This window comes from Budorcas taxicolor, chromosome 15 (genome assembly GCF_023091745.1).
Source record: "Budorcas taxicolor isolate Tak-1 chromosome 15, Takin1.1, whole genome shotgun sequence".
NCBI lineage: Eukaryota > Metazoa > Chordata > Mammalia > Artiodactyla > Bovidae > Budorcas > Budorcas taxicolor.
This window is the reverse complement of record NC_068924.1, coordinates 78,615,191-78,635,677: the sequence shown is the minus strand read 5'-3', so window position 1 is coordinate 78,635,677 and position 20,487 is coordinate 78,615,191. Positions and strand designations below refer to the sequence as shown.

Genomic DNA, 20,487 nt, shown 5'->3' with positions numbered 1-20,487 from the left:
TGTCCTTATGTAGAGTCTTCTCCTGTGTTGTTGGAAGAGGGTGTTTGCTATGACCAGGGTGTTCTCTTGGCAGAACTCTGTTAGTCTTTGCCCTGTTTCATTCTGTAAAACAAGGCCAAATTTGCCTGTTACTCCGGGTGTTTCTTGATTTCCTACTTTTGCTTTCCAGTCCCCTATAATGAAAAGGACATCTTTTTTTGGGTGTTAGTTCTTGAAGGTCTTGTAGGTTTTCATAGACCCGTTCAACTTCAGCTTCTTCAGCATTAGTGATCGGGACATAGACTTGGATTACCGTGATAGTGAATGGTTTGCCTTGGAAACAAAGAGAGATCATTCTGTCGTTTTTGAGACTGCATCCAAGTACTGCGTTAGGGACTCTTTTGCTGACCATGATGGCTACTCCATTTCTTCTGAGGGATTCCTGCCCGCAGTAGTAGATATAATGGTCATCTGAGTTAAATTCACCCATTCCAGTCCGTTTTTGTTTGCTGACTCCTAGAATGTTGACGTTCACTCTCGCCGTCTCCTGTTTGCCCACTTCCAGTTTGCCTTGATTCACGGAGCTGACACTCCAGGTTCCTGTGCAATATTGCTCTTTACAGCATGGACCTCGCGTCCATCAGGCTGAGTATCTGAATGTGACCCATGGCGAGATGCAAGCATCTCCAGAGCGTGTCCTTTCAGTCAGCAGGGTTTTGTGGCTGGATGTGTTGGCTGCTTCCTGGGCATGATCACATGGGATACAGCACTGAGGGGAGGAAGGAGACCGTCCCTGACTGTTTTTTATTTTCTTAAAATAAAAAATCATTTGCTTATGGCTGTGCTGGTCCTTTTTGCTGCACAGGCTTTCTCTAGCTGCAACAAGTGAGGGCTAATCTCCAGTTGCAGCTCAGGGTTCAATTGCCCCACGACACGTGGGATTTTCCCAGACCAGGGACTGAACCAGCGTCCCTTGCATTGCAAGGCAGATTCTTAACCATTGGACCATCAGGGAAGCCCCGAGTCCTCTACCCTTGTGTTCCGCTTGGGGCACAGGATTCCAGCCTTGCTGGGGCCAAGGGAGTCCCAGTCCGAGGTGAGGAAGGAGGGTGTCCTGAACCCCGTTAGCTGGGGAGGGTGCAGTGAGCAGAAAGTATGACAACAACGCTGTGAAGCCCTTTTCTCCAGAACTCCTCAAACACATAGAAGAACAGAAGGTCCCAGGGTCTTAGAGGCAAATAAAAACCTCCTGTAAGCATTATTTTTTTATTTCTTCATTTGATTTGGCTGTGCTGGGTCTTCCTTGGAGCTCACAGTCTCCTCTAGCTGTGGCCCTGGTCTCTGGAGCTCAGGCGCTCAGCAGCTGTGTCTCGCAGGCTCTGTTCGAGGCAGCAAGTGGGATCTAACTCCCTCACCAGGGATGCAACCCCGGCCCCTGATTTGGGAGCCTGAAGTGTTAGCCAATGGATCACCAGGGAAGTCCCACCTCCCGGTCTTAAGAAGCGAATTAAGAAGCTGAATGTTTTGAGTGTGGCCCCGATAGGAGAGGCTACTTACTCAAGTTTGCAGGGTGGGGTGAAAAATTAAGAAATCTAACTGAGGTCCGCTGCAACTGCTGCTGTCTAGATTTCCGAGATGGCGGTTTTCCGGCACAGCTCCCGGGTTCAGCCCCGTGCTGGAGCAAGCCTTCGCTCCTGTCCTCGGGACGTTGTGTTCTGGTGCGGGGAGACGTTGCTTCTCTTTGTTCCAGAATTAATAATAAGGAGTAGCAAAGTCCCTCGCTTGTTAAGCATTAAACAAGTGCTGGGCTCTGAGACTTTGTGCCAAGGGAGACTTCAGTTTGTTCCTCACAAATCTCCTCTGTTGGCGGGTGTTTGTGGCAGAAGTGTGACTTCTACACTTTGGTGTGTTAAAGTGAACCAGGAGACATTTGGGCTCCTGGAAAGATTCTGTATCTTGATGTGGGCTCCATCACACGGTAAATTTCCTGTGTGACAATTCCCCGAGCAGTCTACGATACAGTGCAGGTGAGAGGATGCCTGTTAACCACCCTTAAGATACATGTTTAATAAAATTAGAGCACTGGCCTGATATCCCCAAATACGGGCTTGCCTGTCCTCTTCCCCCTCCAAAATGATGCTAACTAAGCTCTGGGCAACTCAGCTGGCGTCTTTTCAGCAGAATCCCTGGAGTTCCTTACATCATCTTGAAATCCACAGAGTGGGCCCTCAAGCAACTCTCGGGCTTACTGGTTGCCCAAGGGGACAGTTGGGTCCTGGTTTCCTGACAAAGGCTACCCCCAAGCCCGCGTGCCTGGTACTGTCCTCAGAGCGTTTCTGGAGCGGATCTCATTAGAGGTAGGTCCCGTCATTAGCCTTGGTTTGTGGATGGGAATACTGAGCGCCGAGTGGCTGACTCTGGAGTGGCGATTGCATTCAACATCACAGCACACTGCCCTCTGCGTGACGTGGGGCTGGACGGACCTCACACAAGGGGCAGAGCTGAAACCCCTATGAACAGAGACGCAAGCAGTAAGCTAGAGAGGTGGGGTCTCACGGATGCTGGAAAGGTAGGCGCCATTAGCTAATGGGTGACAACTGAGTGAATCAAAGACAGCAAGGACACGGGGGTCAGGCACTAGGCTCAGACGTGTGTCTTTGGACTCGCTGTGTGGCCTTGGGCTAGTCGCTGACCCTGTCTGAGCGCACTGTCGACTAGAACGGCAGTGCCTAAGACCCTCAGGTGAACGGAAGGATTAAGTAAGCGGGATAAGGGTGTAAGAGCCTTAACGAAGCACAGCGTTGGGACGGTGGTGGAGCTTCAGCAATGTGATGTCCAGACTTCCAGCCCTTTGCTTAAGACTGAGCTTCCCCTGCAGGGAGTGCGGGTTCGGCACTTGATGGGGGAACTCAGAATCCGCCTGCCTCGTGGCAAGGCAGGAAAGCTGTTTCCAGTTTCACATCGGGCAGGCATCACCATGAAGTCGAGGGGGTCCTTGAAGTCACTGGGATGTCTTTGCCCAGGGTCAGCCTAGGGGTGGGGCCGGCCAGATGGATGGGCATCCAGGGACACGAGGCCAAGGGTAGGCAGGTGGATAAGGAGCCGGAAGGCCTGTCTCCGACTTGTCCTGTGGTCTTGGGCGACTTATTTCCGCTCTCTGAGAGGCCATTTCCTAATGTGTGAAACAGACCCGTTAAAATGAAGCAGCAATTGAAACGCATTCACGGCGCTGGTTTGCAACACCAGCCGATGTTATTGGTCATCCCAACTGCTGCGTGAAATCGTGTCCTTGGCCTGGGCCCAGGACGGGAAGAATAATGGAGGAGGGCCTAGCCCTCCACTCCTCTTCCAGGGGAAGTCTCCAGCTTGAAATGTGAAGACCAGGTTTTCCCTCTCTGGAACTGACCAATGCCCCCAACCCCAAGTCAGGTAGAGAAGCTGAGGGTCATGTCTGTTGGCCCTGGGAGATAACGGCTGAGACCGTTACTCTGCAATCAGCCCAGAAGTGGCCTCTCAGACACTTCTCCATCTGCAGGGCCCCATGGAGAGCGGAGGCCAGGCAAGAAAGCCCAGGTGACCCGTCCCTGGTGCCCTGAGCACTGGGCTGGAACCCAAGGTACAAAACTACACTGCCCAGCTAGGCTACCCCAGAGTGGAGGCAACACCCTGACGGGTCCATGGGCTCTGGGCCATGACGTCTGGCAAAATCAAACCTCAGCCCTTGCTGGCCTCTCCTTGGTTGCCGTGAATGTGGCTGGAACTTGGCTGATGAAATCTTGACATTCTGCTCATCACGGTACTTTTGCACTGATTCTGATTTTTAAGAAAGATTGCATGAAATGTTTCTTTACCTTGACTACTGAACTCTGCAGCTGAGCTGAGTGCCTCGTTTGCTGCCCCTTGTGCCGACCGTGGGGGCTGGTGGATTGCAAGGGAAGCGTGGCCCTCAAGAACTGGAAGGCTCCATACGAAGGTCTCCACTCCGGCTGTTGCTTCCTGATGAGAAGATCTGCCTCGAGGCTGCACAACAATGCCTCAACTAGGTCCGTGAACCTCAGAGAGGCAGTTTTGCTTTCGAGCGGACATTTGGAAAGGTGTGGAGATCTATCAGAGTGACTCAACGGTGCTAAACTTTGTACAAAACATAGGAAGCCCCTCCGCCAACTCCCCTGAAAGAATGATTTGACTCCCAGCAATAATTGCGCAAAGGCTGAGAACCTTGATCGAGACCCACAGTATAAAGGAAAGAGCATACATTTTTCATCTTAAAGATGAGAAAGAGATGGAGAGACAGGAGAGGGAGAGACAGGAAGAGAGTGAAGAAGGGAAAGAGGGAGACAGACAGACACAGACAGGGAGAGAAGGGTTTCAGCCTCAGAGGCTTAGTATCCCAGCTCCCTCATTCCTACAGGAACTTGGCAAGTCATCAGCCCTCTCTGAATCTCATTCTTCACATCAGTGATGTCAGGCTGATCACATGTTCTGCTGGGACTAAGGTTAGGAAGGTGAGGATTCGGGGATGTGCCCCAGAGGAAGCACGCACACATGGCCCACACCAGAGCTCAGGAGGCCGAGCCCCCCGAGCCTCCCCCTCCTCCCCCTGCTCTCCCTGCTCCCTGGATCCTCCACGGCATTTGCTGGAAAACTGACCCAGGGAAGGCTGCTTCTGGGACTGAAGAGGATTGTTCAGACCTGGACCCTTTAGGGCACTGATGAAAATTCAGTCTGGACAGTAGTCATGGGGGCTTCAGGAGCATACTAGGGTGTTAGGGCACTTACGACCAAACAGGAGGCAGGGCCCTCACATCCCAGCAGAGAGCAGGGCCCAACGGTGGGAGGACTGAGCCAACCTCTTATCAGCCCCGCTGTCCAACCCCCGAGCCTGGGGCAATCCCCCTGACCTCTTCCCACTTCCCCAAAGCCCGGTATAAGGGCAGCTTCTGTGTGCCAACAGCCAGAGGCTGAGAGGGGAGGCTCAGACTCTCAGGAGGTAAGTGTCCCTCGGCTTCCCCGAGAGGACAGGTCCGGGGCTGGGAAGAACCCGGGCTCTGTATGGGACACGCCGGGGACTCTGGTCCCTTGCCCATAATGACCACTGTCCTGCCCCTTCTTCCCCAGTGGGTCTGACTCTGGCCCTGAACGTGAGCACGCCTGTTCCTGCAGGAGCACCGGTCTGAGCTGCGTGCTGTCCCAGGGAGCAGTGAGGCGCTCTCAGGGAAAGGGACTTGAGCTGACGAGCCCCTGTTCTTCCCCTGATCCTCCAGCTCGGGGTCTGTTCACTGGGGGACAAGGAAGCTCTCCACTTTGCCCTTCAATCTACCAGTTGAGCAGACCCTGCCTCTCCACTGTGTTCCAGGAACCCTGCAGACACAAGGCAAGTCCCCAGGAGGCAACGTGGAGCTGTGTGTCTGTCACAAGACTGCAGGGACATGAAAGGCTGCCTGCTCCTGCCCCTTCTCCTGCTGGGGACAGTTTCTGCTCTCTACCTGGGTGAGTGCTCCCCTTCCCTTCTCAAACATCTTCCTCTCTTCTTTCCTGCATCGTTTTTCACTCTTGCGGGTCCAGGGCCATAGGCCCCTCTGCAGTTGCCCCAGCCCCTCTCTTGTTAGATATCTCCTGGACCCAGAGCTGTGACCTGAACTTTCCCCCAGGGCTCCTTTGTAAGGAAAAACACTCACCTGTGAAGAGGAGGGCTTCTCACATCTCTCACTCCCAAATTACCCGCACGTGGTGTCAGCTGGCATCAGGTTCTCATGCGATTGTGTGTGTGATGCAAGAATTCTGGCTCATCCAACCCCCAAGGGATCCTTCCCGTCTTTGGTTCCAGATGGGGTCCCTAGGAAGAGTGAGTGGAGCCATCAGAGCTGTCCGTGGTCCTGGAGGAAGGTAGTACCTGGTCTGATGGCAGGTTATTTCTTTTCTCCAGAGAAGGATGCCCCCCATCTGGGTGATCCAGAGACACAGGCAGACCTGAGCCAGGATCTGGAAGGCTCAGGGGGGCAGGAAGGAGAGCTGGCCCTGAGTGGTGAGGTGCTTGAGTCGGAGGGAGAGGAGGCCGAGGACGCCCATGACGATGAGGGGGACTCAGACCCAGATGACTTAGATGAGGACGTGCAGTGCCCCAAGGAAGAGGAGACAGTGCAACTTCCAGGCAGTCCTGAGTGCAAGAGCTGCCGCTACAGGATTGTGCGGACTCCAAAGAGGTTTAAGAAAGCTCAGGTATATGGCATCGAGGCTGCTACGGGGGACCAGGGATGGAGAGACAGGATTGGATTCAATGTTCAGTTTCTTATTATTTAGACTAGTGGTTCTCTTAGCCTAATATGCTTCAGAAAAGAAAGTGAAAGAAAGAAAGTGAAGTTGCTCAGTCGTATCTGATTCTTTGCGACCCCATGGACTGTAGCCAACCAGGGTCCTCTGTGCATGGAATTTTCCAGGCAAGAGCACTGGGTGAGTTGCCATTTCCTTCTGTAAGGCATCTCCCTGACCTGAGGATGAAACCTCGGTCTCCTGCATTGCAGGCGGATTCTTTACCAGCTGAGCCCCCATGGAAGCTAAAATAAAGGCCCAAGAGATGGGATTCAGGGGAAGCAGCAGATACTGGATTTCTGATTTGCAAAGGGATGTGGGGGTCTGTCCTGGAGACTCAGGAACTTAACGTGAAAACAGTGAGTTTCTCTCCCGCCCGTTCTCTCTGCAGAGAGTCTGCAGGAAGTGCTACCGAGGCAACCTCGCCTCCATCCACAACTTGAAATTCAACTCTTATATTCAGCACTTGGCCACGGGTATCAATGAAGCACAGGTCTGGATCGGAGGCTTCATCAGAGGTTGGGTAAGTGAGGGGCCAATGTCCAGGGAGAGGAAGCTCATTCTTTCTGTCCTTTTAAAAAGGTTGGTTTAACACTGGGAAGTCAATCCCTGTCCTTTAAAAGCCTTTTTCCTGCGTTCATATTTAGCTGCACCCGGGCTTTCTCTAGTTGTGGCTAGGGCACTCTCTGGCTGTGGGGCATGACTTTCTTATTGAGGTGGCTTTGCTTGCTGGGGCGCACAGAATTGAGACTCCCTGCCCAGAAGCTGGAGCGCAAGTCGGTGCTCTGCGGCACGCGGGGCCTTCCAGGACCAGGGACGAACCCACGGCACCGGCAAGGGCGGGCAGCTTCTTCACCACTGGGCCACCAGGGAAGGCGCTTCTGAGAGCCTCAAGGCACCACCTGACCCATCGAGCCTCATCCTGGCCTGGAAGCTGGCTTGTGCTGACTTAGGAGATGTGATGACTGAGCGCTTCTCTTCCTCACCTGTGTTCAGGGGCTTCTCGCTTGCAGCCTTAAATCTGCCATGGTGGATGCACTTACACCAGAGAAATGGACAATTATTATAAATCAGGATTCTTTCTTTCCTCTGCCTCACACTTTCCACCAAAGCTGGCTGTGAAATGTTAATTAGCACATCACTGGAGTCAGGAGACGAGAGTTCATACCCAGCTTGGTCCCTTAGTGGCTGAATGCCTGCCTCCGTATTTCAGTGTCCTCATCTCTGGGGGGGGTCCTTCTCTCAGAGTGACCCGGGGGCTGTGCCTGAATAAGCGCCGCCACATTTGCTGCTCACGTGTGGTCCCGGGACCAGAGTCTCAACATCACCTGGTAGTTGGAGAGATACAGGACCCTGGGCCGCACCCCAGACCTCCCGAATCAGGATCCACATTTCCACCAGATCGCTAGGAGACTGTCTGCTCAGTGAAGTCTGAGAAGCCTGCTCTGTGTGAGAGCTGGAAGCGATGTTTGCTGTTACGTGTCACTGCCTGAAAACGCTCAGGCGTGGGTCTGTACGAGGGGATCCTAGCCAGGTGACACAGTGAGAGGAGATTATAGACACAGTGTCCAGAAGGGATGCTGAGGGGACTTTCAGGAGCCCCAGCACCTGTCTTCCTGGACCTCCGCCCTCTCACCAAGCCTCTCTCTTCTCTAGTACCTGTGGAGGAAATATCGCTGGACTGATGGGAGTTCTTGGAATTTTACATACTGGGCACTATGGCAACCTAAGTTTGGAAGAGGCCGCTGTGTAGCCCTGTGCACCAGAGGTGAGGGGGCCAGGCGCCCGAACAAGGAGGGGAACTCCCACACCGGTCCCTGTGAGAGGCAAAGACACGCCTCCCCTCACACCCTCCCCCACTAGAGAACCCCACCCTGTGTATGAGCAGGGCTGAGGGGCAGGGATCCTCAGAGCCACAGAGAGGGGTCCTTGACGGGGCTGGGAACTCTGTGTCCTCCAGACTCAGCGAGGCTCCTTCCCGTCACCTGATGGGATGGTGACAAGGAGTGAGTGTGGGACAGACGGGAGGGACACTCGGAAACGGGAGGTGTGGCCGAGGGACACGGGAAAGATGTGGGAACTAGGGCCAGCTGACAGGTGCTTCCCCAGCTTCCAACAGCACGGCTGCCTGACGTGTGGGAGTTTAGAACAGGGGAGAAATCCACAGGGGCTGCAGGCAGATGGCCGAGGTCCACATCTGGCTCCATTCGCTACTTGTCTGCTGAGATCAGGGCAGGTTACCAATCCCACTAAGCCTCAGTTTTACCATCTGTGAAATGGGAGTGCTGACAGCCCTGACTTCTTCGCGTCACTGTGAGGATGAAAGGACAGTCCATGGAAAGCCCTCAGCACACTGCCTCTGCAAGGGAGGAGATCAGTGATCATGGCTAGCTGGGACTTGGGGAGACATACAGCCCTCAGGCTGGCAGGCAAAGGTCAGCTGAGAGGTGCCTGCCCGGGCACTGGGGGACACAGGCCACGCTCAGGTGAACTGACATCACTGTGTTCTCTGCCTGCAGGGGGTCGCTGGCGACGAGCTCCGTGCAAAAGGCGGCTGCCCTTCATCTGCTCCTACTAAGCCGGAGGCGGGAGACCCTGCCCCCCCGCCCCTCTGCCTGCCGGGTCTCACCCTCGGCCCCCTTGCCCCCCAGGCTCCCTGGGTCATAAAGCCACGTTCTCACAGCATCTCCTGACTGTTGTCTCCTTGCTGCGTGCTGTGGAGGAGTCCTCTGGGTTGGAGAATCCTGGAAGCCTCGTTCTGGCTTTGCGGGCAGGGCGGGGGGACTTTGAGAAGCAAAGCTGCAGCGGGCCTCCTGCTGGCGGGGCGGGAGCGGGTGGCACCAGGGGGTTTCACTGCAGTGGCCCCTGGGGGCAGCGGGGACCGGGTGGGGGTCACGCTCCCAAAGGGCCCCCCAGGGTCTGGTGGAAGAAGGTCCTTGTTCACACGGTTGGGGGGATTGGCCCTCTGTCTTCGGATTCAGCAAGGCATGTGGGGTGTGGCCGTAAGGGGTGGCATTCCAAGTGGAGGCAACGAGGGGGAGTGGAGGGCTGGTTGGAGCCGTGAGTGCCCCCTGGGGTCACCACATCCTGGAGGAGAAAGGGGTCTCTCCCGGGGTCGCCCGCTCCTCCAGCCCCTGTGCGGTCTGGCCTCGGGGATCGGGCCCTCTTTAATGCTCTCCTCGCTGTCTGTGCTCAAAGGCCCCAGCTTCTAGGACGGCTGCCCCTTCTCTCCTTCTCTGGAGAGTCGCTGTCATCCTTACGCCCAATCCTCGGTCCTTGGTCCCCTCCTTCCGGCTCTTCAACTTGGGGCAGATTCAGTTTTTCATCTCAGGAAATCTCAGCCTTCTGCTTTGCTTTCTCCACTTGACTCCTTTCTATTGTTTCTGGGGTCAGAGTCACAGAGCCACCTTCCTCCCTGGCCACCGCCCCCCCCCACCCCGTTTCAGGATCTCTGCACGTAAAGGAGCAGGGACTGGGGAGCAGGCCTTGCAGGGACTCCTCAGGACACCTGCAAGCCTGCAGTCTTGTTCTACTGTGACATTCTCAATGCTGTCCTTTCTGCAAGATGCAAATGATGACCGCATCTTTTGCTGTGAGCTCACTGACTGTTCTGGGCTAAGCATTTCCTGTGCATTACATCCTTTAATCCTCATAACACCCCCATGAGGTATGTGTGCGGTGCATCCAGATCTCAAACGAAGAAAGTTAGTAGACGATGGAACCAGTACCACCCCTCCACTGTCTGACCCTAAGTTCATGCCCTTAAGCACCTGGGCCTCATGTGGGAGCCTAGGTTCTCCTAAGGGTGAGTGTGTGGGGTAGGGGTGGTGACGTCCATTCAGTCAGTTCAGTCACTCAGTCGTGTCCAGCGTTTTGCAACCCCCTGGACTGCAGCATGCCAGGCCTCCCTGTCCATCACCAACTCACGCAGTTTACTCAGACTCATGTCCTTCGAGTCAGTGATGCCATCCAACCATGTCATCCTCCACCGTCGCCTTGTCCACCTGCCTTCAATCTTTCCAAGCATCAGGGTCTTTGCCAATGAGTCAGCTTCACATCAGGTCGCCAAAGTATTGGAGCTTCAGCTTCAGCATCAGTCCTTCCAGTGAACACTCAGGACTGATCTCCTTTAGGATGGACTGGTTGGATCTCCTTGCCATCCAAGGGACTCTCAAGAGTGTTCTCCAACACTACAGTTCAAAAGCATCAATTCTTCGGCGCTCAGCCTTCTTCACAGTCCAACTCTCATATCCTTACATGACCACTGGAAAAACCATAGCCTTGACTAGATGGACCTTAGTCGGCAAAGTAATGTCTCTGCTTTTGAATAGGCTATCTAGGTTGGTCATAACTTTTCTTCCAAGGAGTAAGCATCTTTTAATTTCATGGCTGCAGTCACCATCTGCAGTGATTTTGGAGCCCCCCAAAATAAAGTCTGACACTGTTTCCACTGTTTCCCCATCTATTTCCCATGAAGTGATGGGACTGGATGCCATGATCTTCGTTTTCTGAATGTTGAGCTTTAAGCCAACTTTTTCACTCTCCTCTTTCACTTTCATCAAGAGGCTTTTTAGTTCCTCTTCACTTTCTGCCATAAGGGTGGTGTCATCTGCATATCTGAGGTTATTGATATTTCTCCCGGCAATCTTGATTCCAGCTTGTGTTTCTTCCAGCCCAGCGTTTCTCATGATGTACTCTGCATAGAAGTTAAATAAGCAGGGTGACAATATACAGCCTTGACACACTCCTTTTCCCATTTGAAACCAGTCTGTTGTTCCATATCCAGTTCTAACTGTTGCTTCCTGACCTGCATACAGATTTCTTAAGAGGCAGGTGGGGTGGTCTGGTATTCCCATCTCTCTCAGAATTTTCCACAGTTTATTGTGATCCACACAGTCATAGGCTTTGGCGTAGTCAATCAAGCAGAAATAGATGTTTTCTGGAACTCTCTTGCTTTTTCCATGATCCAGTGGGTGTTGGCAATTTGATCTCTGGTTCCTCTGCCTTTTCAAAAACCAGCTTGAACATCAGGGAGTTCACGGTTCACATATTGCTGAAGCCTGGCTTGGAGAATTCCGAGCATTACTTTACTAGCATGTGAGATGAGTGCAATTGTGCGGTAGTTTGAGCATTCTTTGGCATTGCCTTTCTTTGGGATTGGGATGAAAACTGACCATTTCCAGTCCTGTGGCCACTGCTGAGTTTTCCAAATTTGCTGGCTTATTGAGTACAGCACTTTCACAGCATTATATTTCAGGATTTGAAATAGCTCCACTGGAATGCCATCACCTCCACTAGCTTTGTTCATAGTGATGCTTTCTAAGGCCCGCTTGACTTCACATTCCAGGCTGTCTGGCTCTAGGTGAGTGATCACACCATCATGATTATCCGGGTCATGAAGATCTTTTTTGTACAGTTCTTCTGTGTATTCTTGCCACCTCTTCTTAATATCTTCTGCTTCTGTTAAGGCCATACCATTTCTGTCCTTTTTGGAGCCCATCTTTGCATAAAATGTTCCCTTGGTATCTCTAATTTTCTTGAAGAGACTTCTAGTCTTTCCCATTCTGTTCTTTCCTCTATTTCTTTGCACTGATCACTAAAGAAGGCTTTCTTAACTCTTTTTGCTATTCTTTGGAACTCTGCATTCAGATGCTTATATCTTTCCTTTTCTCCTTTGCTTTTCTCTTCTCTTCTTTTCACAGCTATTTGTAAGGCCTCCCCAGACAGCCATTTTGCTTTTTTACAATTCTTTTCCTTGGGGATGTTCTTGATCCCTGTCTCCTGTACAATGTCATGAACCTCATTCCATAGTTCATCGGGCACTCTATCAGATCTAGGCCCTGAAATCTATTTCTCACTTCCACTGTATAATCATAAGGGATTTGATTTAGGTCATACCTGAATGGTCTAGTGGTTTTCCCTACTTTCTTCAATTTAAGTCTGAATTTGGTAATAAGGAGTTCATGATCCGAGCCACAGTCAGCTCCTGGTCTTGTTTTTGTTGACTGTATAGAGCTTCTCCATCTTTGGCTGCAAAGAATATAATCAATCTGATTTCAGTGTTGACCATCTGGTGATGTCCATGTGTAGAGTCTTCTCTTGTGTTGTTGGAAGAGGGTGTTTGCTATGACCAGTGCATGTTCTTGGCAAAACTCTATTAGTCTTTGCCCTGCTTCATTCCGCATTCCAAGGCCAAATTTGCCTGTTACTCTAGGTGTTTCTTGACTTCCTACTTTTGCATTCCAGTCCCCTGTAATGAAAAGGACATATTTTTTGGGTGTTAGTTCTAAAAGGTCTTGTAGGTCTTCATAGAACCATTCAACTTCAGCTTCTTCAGCGTTACTGGTTGGGACATAGACTTGGATTACTGTGATATTGAATGGTTTGCCTTGGAGATGAACAGAGATCATTCTGTCATTTTTGAGATTGCATCCAAGTACTGCATTTTGGACTCTTTTGTTGACCATGATGGCTACTCCATTTCCTCTGAGGGATTCCTGCCCGCAGTAGTAGATATAATGGTCATCTGAGTGAAATTCACCCATCCCAGTCCATTTTAGTTCGCTGATTCCTAGAATGTCAATGTTCACCCTTGCCATCTCTTGTTTGACTACTTCCAATTTGCCTTGATTCATGGACCTGACATTCCAGGTTCCTATGCAATATTGCTCTTTACAGCATCGGACCTTGCTTCTATCACCAGTCACATCCACAGCTGGGTATTGTTTTTTCTTTGGCTCCATCCGTTCATTCTTTCTGGAGTCATTTCTCCACTGATCTCCAGTAGCATATTGGGCACCTACTGCTGGGGAGTTCCTCTTTCAGTATTCTATCTTTTAGCCTTTTCATACTGTTCATGGGGTTCTCAAGGCAAGAATACTGAAGTGGTTTGCCATTTGCTTCTCCAGTGGGCCACATTCTGTCAGACCTCTCCACCATGACCCGCCCGTCTTGGGTTGCCCCGTGGGCATGGCTTGGTTTCATTGAGTTAGACAAGGCTGGGGTCCTAGTGTGATTAGATTGACTAGTTTTCTGTGACTATGGTTTCAGTGTGTTTGCCCTCTGATGCCCTCTTGCAACACCTACCATCTTACTTGGGTTTCTCTTACCTTGGTCATGGGGTATCTCTTCGCGGCTGCTCCAGCAAAGTGCAGCCGCTGCTCCTTACCTTGGATGAGGGGTATCTCCTCACTGCCACCCTTCCTGACCTTCAATGTGGATGGCTCCTCTAGGCCCTCCTGCGCCCGCGCAGCCACCACTCCTTGGACGTGGGGTTGCTCCTCCCGGCCGCTGCCCCTGGCCTCGGACGTGGGGTGGCTCCTCTAGGCCGTTGCCCCTGACCTCGGACGTGGGGTAGCTCCTCTCGGCCGCGCTTAGTGCGCCGATCACAGCCGCCCGCACTTAGTGCGCCGGGTCACAGAAGTTAAATAAGCAGGGTGACAATATACAGCTTTGACTTACTCTTTCCGTATTTGGAACCCTTCTGTTGTTCCATGTCCAGTTCTAACTGTTGCTTCCTGACCTGCATACAGATTTCTCAAGAGGCAGGTCAGGTTGCCTGGTATTCCCATTTTTTAAAGAATTTTCCACAGTTTATTGTGATCTACACCAAGGCTTTGGCATAGTCAGTAAAGCAGAAATTGATGTTTTTCTGCAACTCTCTTGCTTTTTCAATGATCCAACAGATGTTGGCAATTTGATCTCTTGTTCCTCTGCCTTTCCTAAAACCAGCTTGAACATCTGGAAGTTCATGGTTCACGTATTGCTGAAGCCTGGCTTGGAGAATTTTGAGTATTACTTTACTAGCGTGTGAGATGAGTGCAACTGTGCGGTAGTTTGAGCATTCTTTGGCATTGCCTTTCTTTGGGATTGGAATGAAAACTGACCTCTTCCAGTCCTGTGGCCACTGCTGAGTTTTCCAAATTTGCTGGCATATTGAGGGCAGCACTTTCACAGTATCATCTTTAGGATTAGAAATAGCTCAACTGGAATTCCATCACCTCCACTAGCTTTGTTCATACTGATGCTTCCTAAGGCCCACTTGACTTCGCATTCCGGGACGTCCGGCTCTAGGTGAGTGATCATACCATTGTGATTGTCTGGGTAATAAAGATCTTCTTTTACAGTTCTTCTGTGTATTCTTGCCACCTCTTCTTAATCTCTCCTGCTTCTGTCAGGTCCATACCATTTCTGTCCTTTATCGCGCCCATCTTTGCATGGAATGTTCCCTCGGTATCTCCAATTTTCTTGAAGAGATCTCTAGTCTTTCCCATTCTGTTGTTTTCCTCTATTTCTTTGCACTGATCACTGAGGAAGGCCGTCTTATCTCTCCTTGATATTCTCTGGAACTCTGCATTCAAATGGATATATCTTTCCTTTTCTCCTTTGCCTTTCGCTTCTCTTCTTTTCACAGATATTCATAAGGCCTCCCCAGAAAACCAGTTTGCCTTTTTGCATTTCTTTTTCTTGGGGATGGTCTTGATCCTTGCCTCCTGTACAACATCACGAGCCTCCTTCCATAGTTCTTCAGGAACTCTGTTTATCAGATCCAATCCCTTGATTCTATTTCTCACTTCCACTGTATAATCATAAGGGATTTGATTTGGGTCATACCTGAATGGTCTAGTGGTTTTCCCTACTTTCTTCCATTTCAGTCTGAATTTGGCAATAAGGAGTTCATGATCTGAGCCACAGTCAGCTCCTGATCTTATTTTTGCTGACTGTATAGAACTTCTCCATCTTTGGCTGCAAAGAATATAATCAATCTGATTTCAGTGTTGGCCATCTGGTGATGTCCTTATGTAGAGTCTTCTCCTGTGTTGTTGGAAGAGGGTGTTTGCTATGACCAGGGTGTTCTCTTGGCAGAACTCTGTTAGTCTTTGCCCTGTTTCATTCTGTAAAACAAGGCCAAATTTGCCTGTTACTCCGGGTGTTTCTTGATTTCCTACTTTTGCTTTCCAGTCCCCTATAATGAAAAGGACATCTTTTTTTGGGTGTTAGTTCTTGAAGGTCTTGTAGGTTTTCATAGACCCGTTCAACTTCAGCTTCTTCAGCATTAGTGATCGGGACATAGACTTGGATTACCGTGATAGTGAATGGTTTGCCTTGGAAACAAAGAGAGATCATTCTGTCGTTTTTGAGACTGCATCCAAGTACTGCGTTTGGGACTCTTTTGCTGACCATGATGGCTACTCCATTTCTTCTGAGGGATTCCTGCCCGCAGTAGTAGATATAATGGTCATCTGAGTTAAATTCACCCATTCCAGTCCGTTTTTGTTTGCTGACTCCTAGAATGTTGACGTTCACTCTCGCCGTCTCCTGTTTGCCCACTTCCAGTTTGCCTTGATTCACGGAGCTGACACTCCAGGTTCCTGTGCAATATTGCTCTTTACAGCATGGACCTCGCTTCCATCAGGCTGAGTATCTGAATGTGACCCATGGCGAGATGCAAGCATCTCCAGAGCGTGTCCTTTCAGTCAGCAGGGTTTTGTGGCTGGATGTGTTGGCTGCTTCCTGGGCATGATCACATGGGATACAGCACTGAGGGGAGGAAGGAGACCGTCCCTGACTGTTTTTTATTTTCTTAAAATAAAAAATCATTTGCTTATGGCTGTGCTGGTCCTTTTTGCTGCACAGGCTTTCTCTAGCTGCAACAAGTGAGGGCTAATCTCCAGTTGCAGCTCAGGGTTCAATTGCCCCACGACACGTGGGATTTTCCCAGACCAGGGACTGAACCAGCGTCCCTTGCATTGCAAGGCAGATTCTTAACCATTGGACCATCAGGGAAGCCCCGAGTCCTCTACCCTTGTGTTCCGCTTGGGGCACAGGATTCCAGCCTTGCTGGGGCCAAGGGAGTCCCAGTCCGAGGTGAGGAAGGAGGGTGTCCTGAACCCCGTTAGCTGGGGAGGGTGCAGTGAGCAGAAAGTATGACAACAACGCTGTGAAGCCCTTTTCTCCAGAACTCCTCAAACACATAGAAGAACAGAAGGTCCCAGGGTCTTAGAGGCAAATAAAAACCTCCTGTAAGCATTATTTTTTTATTTCTTCATTTGATTTGGCTGTGCTGGGTCTTCCTTGGAGCTCACAGTCTCCTCTAGCTGTGGCCCTGGTCTCTGGAGCTCAGGCGCTCAGCAGCTGTGTCTCGCAGGCTCTGTTCGAGGCAGCAAGTGGGATCTAACTCCCTCACCAGGGATGCAACCCCGGCCCCTGATTTGGGAGCCTGAAGTGTTAGCCAATGGATCACCAGGGAAGTCCCACCTCCCGGTCTTAAGAAGCGAATTAAGAAGCTGAATGTTTTGAGTGTGGCCCCGATAGGAGAGGCTACTTACTCAAGTTTGCAGGGTGGGGTGAAAAATTAAGAAATCTAACTGAGGTCCGCTGCAACTGCTGCTGTCTAGATTTCCGAGATGGCGGTTTTCCGGCACAGCTCCCGGGTTCAGCCCCGTGCTGGAGCAAGCCTTCGCTCCTGTCCTCGGGACGTTGTGTTCTGGTGCGGGGAGACGTTGCTTCTCTTTGTTCCAGAATTAATAATAAGGAGTAGCAAAGTCCCTCGCTTGTTAAGCATTAAACAAGTGCTGGGCTCTGAGACTTTGTGCCAAGGGAGACTTCAGTTTGTTCCTCACAAATCTCCTCTGTTGGCGGGTGTTTGTGGCAGAAGTGTGACTTCTACACTTTGGTGTGTTAAAGTGAACCAGGAGACATTTGGGCTCCTGGAAAGATTCTGTATCTTGATGTGGGCTCCATCACACGGTAAATTTCCTGTGTGACAATTCCCCGAGCAGTCTACGATACAGTGCAGGTGAGAGGATGCCTGTTAACCACCCTTAAGATACATGTTTAATAAAATTAGAGCACTGGCCTGATATCCCCAAATACGGGCTTGCCTGTCCTCTTCCCCCTCCAAAATGATGCTAACTAAGCTCTGGGCAACTCAGCTGGCGTCTTTTCAGCAGAATCCCTGGAGTTCCTTACATCATCTTGAAATCCACAGAGTGGGCCCTCAAGCAACTCTCGGGCTTACTGGTTGCCCAAGGGGACAGTTGGGTCCTGGTTTCCTGACAAAGGCTACCCCCAAGCCCGCGTGCCTGGTACTGTCCTCAGAGCGTTTCTGGAGCGGATCTCATTAGAGGTAGGTCCCGTCATTAGCCTTGGTTTGTGGATGGGAATACTGAGCGCCGAGTGGCTGACTCTGGAGTGGCGATTGCATTCAACATCACAGCACACTGCCCTCTGCGTGACGTGGGGCTGGACGGACCTCACACAAGGGGCAGAGCTGAAACCCCTATGAACAGAGACGCAAGCAGTAAGCTAGAGAGGTGGGGTCTCACGGATGCTGGAAAGGTAGGCGCCATTAGCTAATGGGTGACAACTGAGTGAATCAAAGACAGCAAGGACACGGGGGTCAGGCACTAGGCTCAGACGTGTGTCTTTGGACTCGCTGTGTGGCCTTGGGCTAGTCGCTGACCCTGTCTGAGCGCACTGTCGACTAGAACGGCAGTGCCTAAGACCCTCAGGTGAACGGAAGGATTAAGTAAGCGGGATAAGGGTGTAAGAGCCTTAACGAAGCACAGCGTTGGGACGGTGGTGGAGCTTCAGCAATGTGATGTCCAGACTTCCAGCCCTTTGCTTAAGACTGAGCTTCCCCTGCAGGGAGTGCGGGTTCGGCACTTGATGGGGGAACTCAGAATCCGCCTGCCTCGTGGCAAGGCAGGAAAGCTGTTTCCAGTTTCACATCGGGCAGGCATCACCATGAAGTCGAGGGGGTCCTTGAAGTCACTGGGATGTCTTTGCCCAGGGTCAGCCTAGGGGTGGGGCCGGCCAGATGGATGGGCATCCAGGGACACGAGGCCAAGGGTAGGCAGGTGGATAAGGAGCCAGAAGGCCTGTCTCCGACTTGTCCTGTGGTCTTGGGCGACTTATTTCCGCTCTCTGAGAGGCCATTTCCTAATGTGTGAAACAGACCCGTTAAAATGAAGCAGCAATTGAAACGCATTCACGGCGCTGGTTTGCAACACCAGCCGATGTTATTGGTCATCCCAACTGCTGCGTGAAATCGTGTCCTTGGCCTGGGCCCAGGACGGGAAGAATAATGGAGGAGGGCCTAGCCCTCCACTCCTCTTCCAGGGGAAGTCTCCAGCTTGAAATGTGAAGACCAGGTTTTCCCTCTCTGGAACTGACCAATGCCCCCAACCCCAAGTCAGGTAGAGAAGCTGAGGGTCGTGTCTGTTGGCCCTGGGAGATAACGGCTGAGACCGTTACTCTGCAATCAGCCCAGAAGTGGCCTCTCAGACACTTCTCCATCTGCAGGGCCCCATGGAGAGCGGAGGCCAGGCAAGAAAGCCCAGGTGACCCGTCCCTGGTGCCCTGAGCACTGGGCTGGAACCCAAGGTACAAAACTACACTGCCCAGCTAGGCTACCCCAGAGTGGAGGCAACACCCTGACGGGTCCATGGGCTCTGGGCCATGACGTCTGGCAAAATCAAACCTCAGCCCTTGCTGGCCTCTCCTTGGTTGCCGTGAATGTGGCTGGAACTTGGCTGATGAAATCTTGACATTCTGCTCATCACGGTACTTTTGCACTGATTCTGATTTTTAAGAAAGATTGCATGAAATGTTTCTTTACCTTGACTACTGAACTCTGCAGCTGAGCTGAGTGCCTCGTTTGCTGCCCCTTGTGCCGACCGTGGGGGCTGGTGGATTGCAAGGGAAGCGTGGCCCTCAAGAACTGGAAGGCTCCATACGAAGGTCTCCACTCCGGCTGTTGCTTCCTGATGAGAAGATCTGCCTCGAGGCTGCACAACAATGCCTCAACTAGGTCCGTGAACCTCAGAGAGGCAGTTTTGCTTTCGAGCGGACATTTGGAAAGGTGTGGAGATCTATCAGAGTGACTCAACGGTGCTAAACTTTGTACAAAACATAGGAAGCCCCTCCGCCAACTCCCCTGAAAGAATGATTTGACTCCCAGCAATAATTGCGCAAAGGCTGAGAACCTTGATCGAGACCCACAGTATAAAGGAAAGAGCATACATTTTTCATCTTAAAGATGAGAAAGAGATGGAGAGACAGGAGAGGGAGAGACAGGAAGAGAGTGAAGAAGGGAAAGAGGGAGACAGACAGACACAGACAGGGAGAGAAGGGTTTCAGCCTCAGAGGCCTAGTATCCCAGCTCCCTCATTCCTACAGGAACTTGGCAAGTCATCAGCCCTCTCTGAATCTCATTCTTCACATCAGTGATGTTGGGCTGATCGCACGTTCTCCTGGGACCGAGGTTAGGAAGGTGAGGATTCGGGATGTGCCGCACAGGAAGCACGCACACATGGCCCACACCAGAGCTCAGGAGGCCGAGCCCCCCGAGCCTCCCCCTCCTCCCCCTGCTCTCCCTGCTCCCTGGATCCTCCACGGCATTTGCTGGAAAACTGACCCAGGGAAGGCCGCTTCTGGGACTGAAGAGGATTGTTCAGACCTGGACCCTTTAGGGCACTGATGAAAATTCAGTCTGGACAGTAGTCATGGGGGCTTCAGGAGCATACTAGGGTGTTAGGGCACCTATGTCGAAACAGGAGGCAGGGCCCTCACATCCCAGCAGAGAGCAGGGCCCAACGGTGGGAGGACTGAGCCAACCTCTTATCAGCCCCGCTGTCCAACCCCCGAGCCTGGGGCAATCCCCCTGACCTCTTCCCACTTCCCCAAAGCCCGGTATAAGGGCAGCTTCTGTGTGCCAACAGCCAGAGGCTGAGAGCGGAGGCTTCAGACTCTCAGGAGGCAAGTGTCCCTCGGCTTCCCCGGGAGGACAGGTCCGGGGCTGGAAGAACCCGGGCTCTGTATGGGACACGCCGGGGACTCTGGTCCCTTGCCCATAATGACCACTGTCCTGCCCCTTCTTCCCCAGTGGGCCTGACTCTGGCCCTGAACGTGAGCATGCCTGTTCCTGCAGGAGTGCCGGTCTGAGCTGCGTGCTGTCCCAGGGAGCAGTGAGGCGCTCTCAGGGAAAGGGACTTGAGCTGATGAGCCCCTGTTCTTCCCCTGATCCTCCAGCTTGGGGTCTGTTCACTGGGGGACAAGGAAGCTCTCCACTTTGCCCTTCAATCTACCAGTTGAGCAGACCCTGCCTCTCCACTGTGTTCCAGGGACCCTGCAGACACAAGGCAAGTCCCCAGCAGGGAACGTGGAGCTGTGTGTCTGTCACAAGACTACAGGGAC

At 51.9% G+C, this 20,487-nt stretch overlaps 1 protein-coding gene across 1 annotated transcript; it reads left to right on the top strand.

The window, feature by feature from the left end:
- The first annotated feature begins 5,408 nt into the window (after positions 1 to 5,408).
- On the top strand, positions 5,409 to 8,866 carry LOC128060839 (proteoglycan 3-like). The gene is made up of 5 exons (XM_052653205.1): positions 5,409 to 5,469; positions 5,906 to 6,198; positions 6,680 to 6,811; positions 7,945 to 8,056; positions 8,808 to 8,866. The coding sequence occupies exons 1-5, from the start codon at positions 5,409 to 5,411 to the stop codon at positions 8,864 to 8,866; spliced, it is 657 nt and encodes a 218-aa protein (XP_052509165.1).
- Positions 8,867 to 20,487: the final 11,621 nt, after the last annotated feature.

Bases quoted from the DNA above. Each gene is read 5' to 3' on its own strand.
- LOC128060839 (XM_052653205.1), top strand. From the start codon at position 5,409: ATGAAAGGCTGCCTGCTCCTGCCCCTTCTCCTGCTGGGGACAGTTTCT. The intron at 6,199-6,679 runs GTATATGGCATC...TTCTCTCTGCAG, and splicing joins AGAGGTTTAAGAAAGCTCAG to AGAGTCTGCAGGAAGTGCTA. The intron at 8,057-8,807 runs GTGAGGGGGCCA...CTCTGCCTGCAG, and splicing joins TGTAGCCCTGTGCACCAGAG to GGGGTCGCTGGCGACGAGCT.